Genomic DNA, 13169 nt, shown 5'->3' on the forward strand with positions numbered 1-13169 from the left:
CTTCCCCTCTGTCTGATCCTCAAAGATATTTTCTATATAGCACAACCAAGTGGCCAGCACCAAATCTTAAATGTATTGACAAGTGTTGATGGCTGAAATCATCTGGATTGTTAAGAATTCTCAAGAGAGTTGTCTTGAAAAATTGAAATCTACTCCTATATTTTTGGTTTGTCCTATGTTTGATTTACTGTTTTTATTTACCTCTTAAAAACATTTTTATTTAGGAAAGTTTCATCATCTGTAGATTAAACATATTCTTTCTATTTCCCAATCACATTAAATTTCACAGAAGTCATCAGCCACTGTGGAAAAATGTCATCTCATTTCTTTCTTTTTTTTTTTCTTTCTTTCTGTTTACACTTCCTCTTGGGTTTCCTAGAAATATGCTATCAGAAAGACTAAACATAACCTTGTCTACAGAGATTTGAAAGGAAACTAATTCATTTGCTTTACAGACAGCAGTTTGGGCCTGAGAGTGCATGGGAGCAATCCTTGAACTAGTCAGAGAAACACCATTTCCTTTCCTGAGACTAATCTCATCACAGGGGAGAGAACATGGGTTTTGAAAGTAGATCCCCTTGTTTTATCTTTTTTCCCTTACATGCTGGTATTTTCTCTATCGCTTTCAATGTGGCTTTAATAAATCCTCTTCATGTTGGGGCATCAAAAAGAGATTGATCAACGTCTCTTGGCCATTTGAGTATCTGATAGCTCTTTAAAGCTGGTTAGGTCCTTTCCAGACAAATATTTGGATCCACATATTCTAGATATGGAATTATAGAATGATATTTTTTTCATTCATTCATTCATTCATTCATTCACAATTTAGTGAGTGATTACCATACGCCAGGCACAGTTCCTGGTTCTGGGAATGGTGCAATAAAACAAAACAGCAACTTCATTCCCATGGAGCCTACATTTTATCTATTTATAAATTTATTTATTTACTTATTTATTTTTATATTTTATTTATTTATTTGACAGAGAAAGAAAAAGAGTGAGCGTAAGCAGGGAGAGCGGCAGGGAGAGGGAGAATCAGGCTCCGCACTGAACAAGGAGCCAGAGGACACCCCTGGGATCATGACCTGAGCTTAAAGCTGATGCTTAACTAACTGAGCCACCCAGGCATCCTGGAGCTTACATTTTAATCATGGGAGACAGATAATGCATAAACAAATATAATTAAAGAACGTATCATAAAATACATGTTACAACAGTAAATAATATTGGGAAATGTAAAGTAAGACACAGGGCATCAAGGGAGAGGTAGGGGTGGCGGCTGAAGTTTCTTATTTATTTATTATTATCTGGGAAAGCCACACTTCTAGGTGACAGTTGTACAGATACCTGAAAGAAGTGAGACCTAAACCATCTAGACACCTGTTCCAAGCAAAAAAAAAAAAAAAAAAAAAATTGCAAGGACTCTGAGGTTGGAGCATGTTTGTCATGGAGGAATCGTTGCAGTGACAGTGTCACTGGAATGGAATATGCATGGGGAAGAACGAGAAAGATACAAGTGATGATCGTGTTGGGGCTCATTGGCTCCTTTCTACAAGAGAAGAGCCACAGTAGCAAGTCTGGAGACAAATGACAGGATCTGTCTTAAGTTTCAAATCATTGCTCTATCTTCTAAATGGAAAGAAAATAGACGATTTGAGAACAAGAATAGAACAGGGAAGCATTTAAGAACCTATCCCACAATCGAGCATGGTGATTGGACTAATGTGGAAGCAGCAGAGGTGCTGAGAAATGTTCATTTGGGGCATGACTGACGGTATACTTGACGGGACATCTATCAGATTGCTTACGGAAGGAGAATAGGATCAGTTGAAGATAACTCTAAGGTATTGGACTGATCCCCTGAAAAAATGGAGCTGCCATTTTCTCTGAGGCGGAAGGCTGTCAGAGGAACAAATTTGGCAAAAGGAAGGGAAATTGGGAGCTCAGTTTGGGACATGTTCATTTCTGGTAGAGATATCTATAAGTAGGCAGTTGAATACATGAGTCTGGACCATAAGGGAGAAGCCCAGGTATACGTCTTTGCTTTTCAGTAGTCCTAATACAGTTGCTTTCTAAATCAGTGGAGTTAAATAAGACTGCTTGGGAAGTGAAAGCAGAAGTCCAAGGACTGAGCCCTGAGAAAGTCCAACACACAGAAGTGGTTATGATGAGGAGGGACTGTTGAAAGAGACCAAAATGACCATCTAAGATCATCCACAGGATGGCAAAGACAACTCTGAACCCGCGTGGCCGCTGCCATTGCTCCTTTTATGTTTTTCATAGTCCTTCCCCATAAAATGTAGAAATTTTATTGAAGCAGTGTCCTGAACTATGACAAGTCATAAAACTTCTCTAGAACCTATTTAATAATGCAGCAGCTTTAGGAAGTAGGTGCAAATTAGGACCAAGATTCATAAAGGTGCGTGCAAAGTTAACAACATAATGAACGAAGAGAGCAGGGATTCCAACTTGCTCTGAATACTATGAAATGGCTAATATTTAGCAAATGCTTAGTATGTTCCAGGCCCTGAGCGGGTAGTATTTTAATTAGCTCCCACAACAACCCAGTAAGGTAGATCCTATCACTTGGTTAGGGAACCTGGGGCTCAGAGATGTTTAACTAAGCCAAGGGTCACAGTTAATAAATATCAAAGCTGAGATTACATTGTCTATCTGCCTGAAAAAGAGCCCTTTCCCCCAACAGCTACAATGTGCTCTAATCTTACGATCAAAAACCTTCCTTTACTGTCCTCCGGCTCTGCTTTCTGTGCCTCATCTGTTTCCAGAGTGATAGCGTCCCCACTGCAAAGACCACTCTGACATTCATGCAGTGGCAAACCATACAACAGCTGACCAAACCAGCCTCCAAAGAAAACAGCCAAACTCCTTGTAGCATTTCCTATCTCAAGGAAGTATTGGAAAAAGTCATGAACAGCAAGCTGAACAGGCTGGCTATGGCTTTTCTATGTGTGTGATGTGGTTCCCTTCTTTTGAACAAAATGACTTTTAGGGCGCCTGGGTGGCTCAGTGGGTTAAGCCGCTGCCTTCGGCTCAGGTCATGATCTCAGGGTCCTGGGATCGAGTCCCGCGTCGGGCTCTCTGCTCAGCAGGGAGCCTGCTTCTTCCTCTCTCTCTCTGCCTGCCTCTCTGCCTGCTTGTGATCTCTCTCTGTCAAATAAATAAATAAAATCTTTTAAAAAAATTTAAAAAAAAAATGACTTTTAGAATTACAGGAAGAAGGTGAGACATCAGTTTAAGCCTGTTATTTAAACTGTTCACAACAGGGACTGTGGGTCATTCCGGGCGATCAGAGGGAAAAAAGACTATTTCTTAGTAAAAGTGCAAATCCTCATGCAGGGGTCTCGAGAAAATGAAAATAGAAAAATTATAAGTTTGGGGTGCCTGGGTGGCTCAGTCTGTTAAGCATCTGCCTTTGGCTGGACATGATCCCAGGGTTCTGGAATCAAGCCCTGAGTCGGGCTCCCTGTTAAGCAGGGAGCCTGCTTCTCCATCTTCCACTGAAGCTTTTCCTGATTCTGCACTCTTCTCTCTCTCTCTTTCTCACTTTCTTTCTGTCAAATAGAGAAAATCTTTAAAAAAAAAAAAAAAAAGATATTACAAGTTTGGGATTTCCGTTCTGGTTTCCCCATTTTCTAACAATGTGGCCCTGGAGCGTTAACAGCTTTGAGTCTTTGTTTGCTTATCTGTAAAGGAGGTTTAAAAAACCTGCCTATATCTACTCAAAAGAGGTCAAATGAGAACAGGAATGTGCAGGGGCTTTATAGGCTAACACCTTGGAAGAAATGGAATCAGGGAGACAGAAGAGAGGAAGGGAAGAAAACCCATTTTGTGAGAGCAAGACTCAGAGCCTCAATTCCAGTCCATCTCCACGTCCCTCTGGTAACCTGCAGGGTTGTACTGTGTTCTCTTTATTGCTGCCCTTGTTATCAATACCTGCTATCAAGAACATATTTGACAAAGGTGTTCCCACAAAGGTAGTATTTAAAACTGATAGTTCAGGATGACAGCTGTTAAAGCTATTTCAGGGAAGGGCGAAGGGGTGTGTGAGTGAGTGTGTGTGTTTGCTCTCAAAGCACTATTTGCAGAGTTAAAGGTATCAGGCCATCCAGGTTGAGATTAGGTAAAGATTTTTCTAGAACCTCTAAGTTGCTCCTATTCATCAGCACTGATAGCATCTTTATAAATGAATTTTTCTAATAAATATGTCATAGGACCCATGCTAAGGATTCCTCTCTAAATATCCTCCACTTCTCTGCAATGATCCTTCAACTGAGGAAAGGAACAGCTGTATTCCGTGGCTTGTTATGAAATCAAAGTATGCTTAATTACATATCCTACAAAAATATCCAGCCTTGTGCTCTAAAATTACCACTGGAATTGTTTTTGCTTTCTTACTTGCTGTTTCCATATCAGAAAACACGCCTTCTCTTTGACTCTTCCTCTGGCTTAGATGGAAGGATAACCCAGCACTGCCGGTGGGGCTGGTCTATGAAGGAGTCTCCACAGCGCCCCTGCAGTACTCCGGGGGGAGTGCAGCTCAGAGCTCAGTGCTTCATGCCTTTGATGAGTTCTTAGGCGTTCGCCATAGCAAGGAAAGTGGTAAGTGAGACGCTTCCTTTCTCTTTCTGCTCCTTAACAGGGAGGAAGAACAGAGATGTTTTTAACAATTGATAAGACCAAGTGTAAGTGTAAGTTAAAATGCCATGAAGTCTGTACTCCTCCAAGTTAACCAGGAGGCTGTGTGCCTGCCAGATATTACTGTGTCAAGTCAATGAATATTCAATCTCAGCAGGAGATTGGGTTTCATGTCCGAATCTTATAACACTGCTGTGTGTATGGCTGTTCTCTATAGTTTTGTCTGGATCCTTAGGTAGTAGCCTCTTTTCTCTAAAACGGGATTGAGATCTGGAGTTTGAAGGCTGTGGCATTAAGTTACTAAGTCTGGATACAGGTAGGGATGGGTCTGAGCTCCTCCACCAAGGCCTTTCTCCGAAAAAATGCTGTAACCACAGGCCAAGTCTATTTAGACTAGAAGAGGGGGTCTCCCAGTTTAGAAGCTTGAAATTGTTCATTTCCTTACCTGCCAGCAGCAAGCCACTGTTTAATAGTTGCAAAAGGGCACTGCAGACTACAGAGTTTTCAAGTTAGATCAGGAAAAGAAATGACTAGAACTTTGTGTCATAGGATCCAGTCTCGTCCACAAAAGTCAGTTGACAAGAACCATGGCAGTATTAATGGATATCCTATATCCTAATGGATATCCTATAAATGATCTCTTTCCACATTTCCTATAAATATCTATTCTATTTTTAAACACCTTGACTTCAAGAGGTGATTACAAAAAACGGTTAGTCATTCATTTTCTTGCCCCTATAAACTCTGTTACTTTCCTCCTCCTTAGCACTCCCTCCAAACAAAAGCACGTAGGAAGCAAAATTTGGCAGAGTGTTTAGCAAATAAGTTTAACGGTTTTATGTCTTATATTTGTAGATATTTCTCGTGATGATTATCAAGATACTTTGCCCCATCTTGTGTATGGGATAAATATTTATACATGGGATGATAGATCTAGTTCCAACGCAGTGATCAGGGGTGTATTTATTTCTTTTTTCCCTCTCCATCTCCTATCAGTGGTCAAGAATATAGCATTTGACGTCTGTGAGCAAAAGATCTAGCAATGCAGATTGGACAGTTAGGACGAAAGCAAGATTTTGCTGCATTGATGACTGGAAGAGCTGACAAGCTCTCTTATCTTTCCATGTGGAACTGTGATATTGTTCTGGTTTGTTTCTTTCAGCTGACTTTCTGCATAGGATGAGGGAGTACATGCCTCCTTCCCATAAAGCCTTTATAGAAGAAATCCACTCAAGCCCGTCACTGAGAGACCACATCTTGTCCTCTGCAAATGTCCAGCTTCGGACAGCCTATAACCAGTGTGTGGAAGCCCTGGCAGACCTGCGCAGCTACCACATAGCTGTGGTGACCAAATACCTCATCACAGCAGCCACCAAAGCAAAGGGCAGGAGGCCAAACCGTCTCCCTGGGCCATCTCAAGCCTTAGAAGAGAGGGGCACAGGTGGGACTATAGTCCTGAGCTTCCTGAAGAGTGTCAGGGACAAGACCTTGGAGGCAGTTCTCCACCAGAGTGACTAAGAAACTGCCCTCTGCCCAAAAAGGCAAACCCAGCAAACACGGCTTTTCCTTTACCCTCTACCCCAATGGAGGGCATGTGAGCCCGGCAAATAAGAATGTCTGGAATAATCTGAAAGGGACCTCAGCCTTAGTTATGCTCCTGCCCTACAGAACACCATCTCCTCCTTTGTTGAGAGCTGTTAGTCTTCACAGAGAAGAATTTTCATGGCCAGAAAATTTCCTTTCCCTACCTGATTACCGGTTAATAGTGAAAAGCTCTGGACACTTTCTCATTCAGAACTCCACGGAGGAGCATGCGTACCCCTGTCCTGTTTGCAAAGTGATAGAAAAATCAGTCTAAATTTCATAAACCAAATAAAATCTGCCTGTAGACAGATCCCCTTATCGATTTCTTTAGAAAGCAAGTTAAATATTCATGCATTCATTCATTCAGTTAACAACTTATTATGTTCCTGCTGAGCAGAGATTTTTTGGTGGCCCCAATCCAGCCTTCTTCTCCGTGTGTGTGCTGAGTTTGTGGCAGGAGGTTGGACAGGCTCCAGTGGTGACGTGGAGGAAAGAGCAGGCTCACATGCATCTTGGAAGTCAGCAGTATAACAATGAATAGTTAATGATGTGGGAACGGATGAGGCTCTTCCATGTGGTTCATCAATTTGCAAATTCTATTCTAGTTTTCCTTCTTTATTTTTAGGAGAATGATTCTTTCTTCTTACACTGAAAGTCTGTGTTTGTAAAATGAATAAATTGACCCGTTAGAAGTCCATGATCAAAATGGGAATAAATATTAAATCCGCATGTTTAGTGTACAAACAGATGTAACTTTTTATTGATTCATTTTCTGTCTCAAGATCTCATTTCATCCAACAGTAGAAAGCTAGAACACTTAAGTCTTGCCAATTTAGGATAAACTTCAGTAACTTAGTCTTGTCTCCTACTATGTGTAGGAGGATACATGTGTATGTAGGAGGGTGTATCCTCCTGCATACATACATGTGTCTGGGATAGTATTTACATTCCAGAGGGCCAATCTAGTATCATGGCCTCAAGGAGTGATCTCTGATGACTGGGGGCAGCCTCTGCCCAAGTTAGCACCTGCTGAGTAGAACCCCATCCCCCCAGGATGGATGCTGGTCAAATGGAGCTTGTAGGTTGTCTCATCCTTTCCACGAGGCCTTTCAGATTACTCAGCCCTCAAAGTCCTGTCATGCCAGTTGGAAAAACATCTGACTACTTTCCACATCCCCTAGGCCCTTAATCCCCACCCTGACGATACATATATAATATGTACTATACATGTGCTATATACATGATATATATGATAGATATACATGATATATGATAGATAGATAGATATGATAGATATACATGATAGATGATAGATAGATAGATAGATAGATGATAGATACCAATTTTAAGAAATTGGCTTATGTGATTATAGAGGCCAGAAATTCCAAAATCTACAGGGTAGACCAGCAGACTAGAGACCTGGGAAGCACCAAGTTGAAAGGCTAACTGCCTTTTCATTTACATGTTCATCTCATCCAAACAAAACACCCTCATAAAAACATCCGGAATCATGTTTGACCAACTATCTGGGCACCATGGCCCAGCCAAGGTGACATAGAATCCGTCATTACAAGTCTTCTTGAGAAGAACCTGAATTAGGATACAGTTATGGTATCTGACACACATGCTCCCCATATCTCTGTTAGAGAAGAATCATCCTTTGTAATGATGGAGAGGAGGTAAAAAAATGGTGTGGAGTTTAGCTCCGCCCTAAGAGATGCTGGGAAGGGATATAACAGTGCATTGGAGTGAAACCCCAAGAGAAAAGCACAGAATACTTCCCAGAAGAATCTGACCATGTTGCCAACTAAAGCTCCCCTGCTGGGTGATCCATGTAGAATGAAACCATTGTCTCTGTTAATAAAAATAATAACCTGCTGCTTCGAGGTTGATACTATAGGGCTAATGTTCACCTCGGAAAGGGAACAGGCCTTAAAGTATTAAACCTCGTATATAAGGGTCACCTTCACCTATGCTGCCCCTTGATCTAGTCATGCTTGGGACTTCATACTGTGCTCACGTACAGCTAGGATTAGTTTAGTAATTTTTAGAAGACTTTAGTAAAGACTCAGGGATGATTCCAAAAGGAAACAAACAAAAACCATAAAGGAATGTCAGATGGCATGGGTAATATTCAACGTTCATTATGTGGGGCACACGGGCCCTACACTTTCCTCATTCCTAGGTTGTACGCAGGTGAAAGGGATCCCCCAAATTCTCAGCTTACAGAGCGTCAAGCCAAAACTTGAGGCTCAGAGACTGAGTTTCTCCTCCCTCATTGTTAGTCTGAAATTTGCTTTTTGTTGTCCTAATGCAATCTATATAGGCTTAGAATCAAAATAAAACTAAACACCAAGGGTAAGAAATGCTCGAAACCTGTGACATCCTATCTGATTTAAGATCTGGGATATAAAACTTGCAGTACCTACAGGCCAATTATTCCTTCCACAACAACGATTTTCGCCCACCAAATTCTGTCTTGCATTTTCTTATGCACAGATGTACTATTTGCTTTGCTAATGGAAGAAAGGCTCTTCTCTTTCTTCACGTAGCGGTAAAGTTAATAAAGAAGTCGGATATCATTGCTTTCTGAAATGCAATCGCTAGTTAATTTTGCAGTTTAGCATCTGCTTCCCAGTAACATTAAAAAACGAGTTCTTGAATGTAAGCATCATCAAAAATAAATGATTTTTTTTTTTTTTGCAAAGTAATTTCCTTCGTAAACTCACAAATCTATTCGTCCACATGGTTCTATGGCAGCTGTATAGAATTCAAACCATACTCAATTATGGTATTTACCTTTAATTATCCACAAATAGTGTTGTTTTTTTTTAAAAGTATCAATCAATTTGGCGTCCCTGTACATTAGGAGCCATTTGTAGTGGGGCTTACACCCAACTCTGACCTGTCATAGGTCATATCTTTCTTCACAAGACAAGGAGTCCTGGGGCAAGTAGAACTTGCCTTAAGGATGATCAGCTTCTTAAAGAACCAGTCAAGGGCACAGCCATGGTAGACAAAATAATGATAATGACAATAATTAATAATAAAATATAAAAATGGACATAAGTGTTATTAATGTGTCACTAAAAGATGAAAAGCATCCATTTGAAATTATATTACCACGTTCGTCATTATTTACTTCTCTTTTGCATAAATGCTATTATTTAAACAAAAATGGCTAGTTAACAGTGGCAGTAAATAATAATTAGTAAGACTAAACAGATACTTTGTAATTGCTTTCATTTTCATTATCTAAACTTTTCAAAAGAGTTCTGGAAACATGATAATACTCACAATGTGAAAAATCACACTCATACTATCTCAATACAAAACACAAGAGTTAATCCACAGGCAGAGCTGCTGCCTCCTGTTCCTACTCAGAATGAGGACCTCCTTCGGATGCGGACTTTGGTCACATCATTTAGAGGGAGCATCAGGGGCCATCCATCTTTGTGGACCACAAACTGTCTTTGCCAACAGAAATGATCAGGAGACAGCCCACCCTCAAGGACAATGGAAGACAGATGATTTGCACCATATTTATTTCACACTGAAACAGGGTTGCCATCATATGGATTTTTCACTCTTAATCTTCCGACACAAGATTGAAAAGTGAGGCTTTTAACATCCCAGTGAAGGGCTTCACAGGACATGGGACTTCCAGTGCTAAAAGCAAGTCAGATTCAGGTAACCCAGTGTGGTCACCAGGCCTGCCCTCTAAGAGTCCACGCCACCTCCATAACCACCATTTTCCAGATCATGCTTTGGGGGCCTGGAGCTCCAGAATGCACAAATGGCCTCAAGAATTCTTCTGGAACCTGCACAGTCTTGTCTTCTGGGTTTGCTCCTCACCGTGCCATTGGTAATCATGTACCTCACAGGGAAGTCAGGGCTCTTTGCAGGTGTGTTGGTGGGGCTCAGGCAGGAGGCTGGGGTGTCTACAGGCATGATGGAGTGGTCCCTAGAAATTACAGTAGAGCCAGTCTGGAGTGAGGCTAGATCTGAGACTGTCCTCATGTCTCCATGTTTGATACAAAATTCTAAGGACTGAGAGACTTTTACCAGAATGGGCTTCCAGGTTATTTTGAAAGCATGTTTTTCAGTTAAAGATATAACCATCCTATGACCCAGCAATTGCACTACTAGGTATTTACACGAAAGATACAAAAATACTGATTCAAAGGAGAGCATGTACCAGGACATTTATAGCAGCATTATCAACAATAACCAAATTATGGAAAGAGCTCAAATGCCCATCCCTGCGATGAATGGATAAAGAAGATGCGGGTGCATATGTACAATGGAATACTACTTGGCCATCAAAAATATGAAATCTTGCCATATGCAACAACATGGATGGACATACATACGCATACATACGTACAACAACATAACACAGTCTGCTGTGTTATGCCGAGAGAAATCGGTCAAGAGAAAGTCAAATACCATATGATTTCACTCATGTGTGGAATTTAAGAAATGAAACAGATGAACATAAGGAAAGGGAAAAAAAAGAAAAAGGGAAACAAACCATAAGAGACTCTTCATAAGAGACAATAAACTAAGGGTTGTTGGAGGGAGGTGCACAGGAGGATGGGCTAAATGGGTGGTGGGTATTTAGGAGGATACTTGCTGTGTTGACCACCAGGTATGATATCACTAAATTTTACCCCTGAAACCAATATTATACACTATTAAGTAACTAGAATTTAAACAAAAATTTGAAAATATAAAAAATAAATTTAAAAAGAATAGAATAGGTAGAATAGGTAGAATAATAGAACACCTTTTATTTCTTTTTTTTTAATTTTTTTTTTATTTTTTATTTTTTTATAGACATGTATTTTTATCCCCAGGGATACAGGTCTCTGAATCGCCAGGTTTACACACTTCACAGCACTCACCAAAGCACATACCCTCCCCAACACCTTTTATTTCTTTGCTGGCCTGATTTATGACTTTTACATATGTGTAGAGCAGAAATGGTACGTGGATGTCCGTTTGCCCCTAGCAAGCATTAGGGATGAGGATTGCCTGGTGCAGGATGAAGCTTGTGAAATTTTTAAACTTTGCTTGTATGTCTGGCCTGAGACCACCAGAGGGCAATCTTGACCTGCAATGCTCAGACCCAAAGCTCCAAGCAAGGTATGGATTCTCAGCTGATATAAGCCAAAGGTTTGTCCTTTTTTTTTTTTTTTTTTTAAATATCTCTTTCTCCACAGCAGGACTCGGTCCAGTAATCTGGAGAGGTTATCACCCAGAACCCTGCCTCCAGACAGAACTACGCTAAATCAATCCAGATAGATGTCTGGGTCCAAAATCAAATGATATTCTATTCCTTTATAAATTTTAATAGGGATATTCTGGGTGCTAGAACTGTGGATTGCATTTCTCTTTTTATATTTTTTATATTTTTCTTTATTAAAAGGAAAAACATTAAATCTTTTTTTCCTTTCTTTCTTTTAAAGCTGGAGAGGAATTCTTTGTCTTACCTCGGTGACTAGTGTTACCTGAGAACCTTTACTGTCAGGGCAGCTTAAATGCTGCCAAATTGTGAAGAGAAGATTAGTAATAGGACTGAACACTGAAGAGAAAGATCACATAAACACAGGAAACAGGAAAAGCCAAATAACTGCCTTAGGCTTAGAAAAAGGTTAGTCGGGGTTTTGTCTATAAGAAAAGAAAACTATGGTAATTCATTAAATATTTCTCTCCTCATGGCCCCCTCACACCCATCCCAACTCCATGGCATTTAGCCATGTGTGCCTGGGGGGAGCACCTCCTATCATAATAGCTCCTTGACGGAATCTGCACCTGCAAGTGGGCGGTTCACTTAAAGATGTCCTATTAGGGCAGGCACAGGAGTGATATGCAAACTCTGGAGAGGGAAATGCAGATGGCCTGAGGCACCAGAGAGCACAGGCAATGTGGCCTCTAGCTGATCTGCTCCCAGTTACCAAGCCCAATTCGCTTTCAAAAAACAAGAGGCATAAAAGAAAACAAACTCAGAACGCTCTTATTTATCATCTTCCTAGTCCATTAACTTCCAATGACCAATAATACCACTGAGCAGAGAACTTGAAATTCTCATATGAAACTAATGAAAACAACAAATCTACTCTATGTAGTACTCAATCCCCTGTAGCCACATAATAATCATAAATTTGAGTTTAGGGAATCTCCATGCAGAGTAAGAAGCCCACACAAATCTACCCATAACAGCCTTCCTTTCTATGGCACCTGCCTGGGTACAAATCTTAGTTCCTCCATTGAATATAATTGTAACATCTTCATGTGTCCATTTTGGGGTAATAACCACACTTACAGGGTACGATAATTACATGAGTTATTACATGTAAAGTTATTACATGCACTTACACCAGCATCTGTGTAGAGTGAACATGATCTAACTACTTGCTTCTATTACCATTATTATTATTAACTGCCAGAGACTATTAGACACACTGTTGAACTGTGTGGCAGAAAGCCTGCTTTCATAAACCCAAGACAGAGTCCTAGAAGAGTTCCATTTATTTCTGTCCTCTCAGGCTTCACCTGAAAGGAGAAATTTATGATCTAAGAGCCCCAGAGGAAAGCCTTTGGAAAAATTGAGAAATTTCTATTAAATTGCTTTCTCATCTTTTTTAAGGGAAATATTTTTCTGAGACTGTTTGATGGCTGTCATGTTCATCATACAAAAACTTCTCCAACACTCCTTCTAAATTCTAAATAATATAAAATATTTAGTTTAAAATCAAGCTAAAATCATGTCAGTGTTGTGGGAGAAGGGGAGATGGGGAAAGTTTAAAAAACAAACAACTAGAACGAAGATCAGAGCTAAAGACTCCTAAGCATATTGGCAAGAAGGAGTTCATTTTCTGGGAGAAGGAATGCTGTATCCGACTACCTGATGAGATTGGCTAAGT

At 40.4% G+C, this 13169-nt stretch overlaps 1 protein-coding gene across 1 annotated transcript in view; it reads left to right on the top strand.

Moving 5' to 3' along the window:
* The window catches only part of IDO2 (indoleamine 2,3-dioxygenase 2), a 54266-nt gene extending 47286 nt beyond the window's left edge, over positions 1-6980 (top strand). The window contains exons 9-10 of the mRNA XM_059384234.1: positions 4472-4620; positions 5819-6980. Coding sequence (XP_059240217.1) covers positions 4472-4620; positions 5819-6174 — 505 coding nt within the window. The 3' untranslated portion in view covers positions 6175-6980. The remainder of the gene's footprint in view (positions 1-4471; positions 4621-5818) is intronic.
* The last annotated feature ends 6189 nt before the right edge of the window (positions 6981-13169 follow it).

The sequence above is a fragment of the Mustela nigripes genome, chromosome 18 (assembly GCF_022355385.1).
Source record: "Mustela nigripes isolate SB6536 chromosome 18, MUSNIG.SB6536, whole genome shotgun sequence".
In the NCBI taxonomy this organism is placed as follows: Eukaryota; Metazoa; Chordata; class Mammalia; order Carnivora; family Mustelidae; genus Mustela; species Mustela nigripes.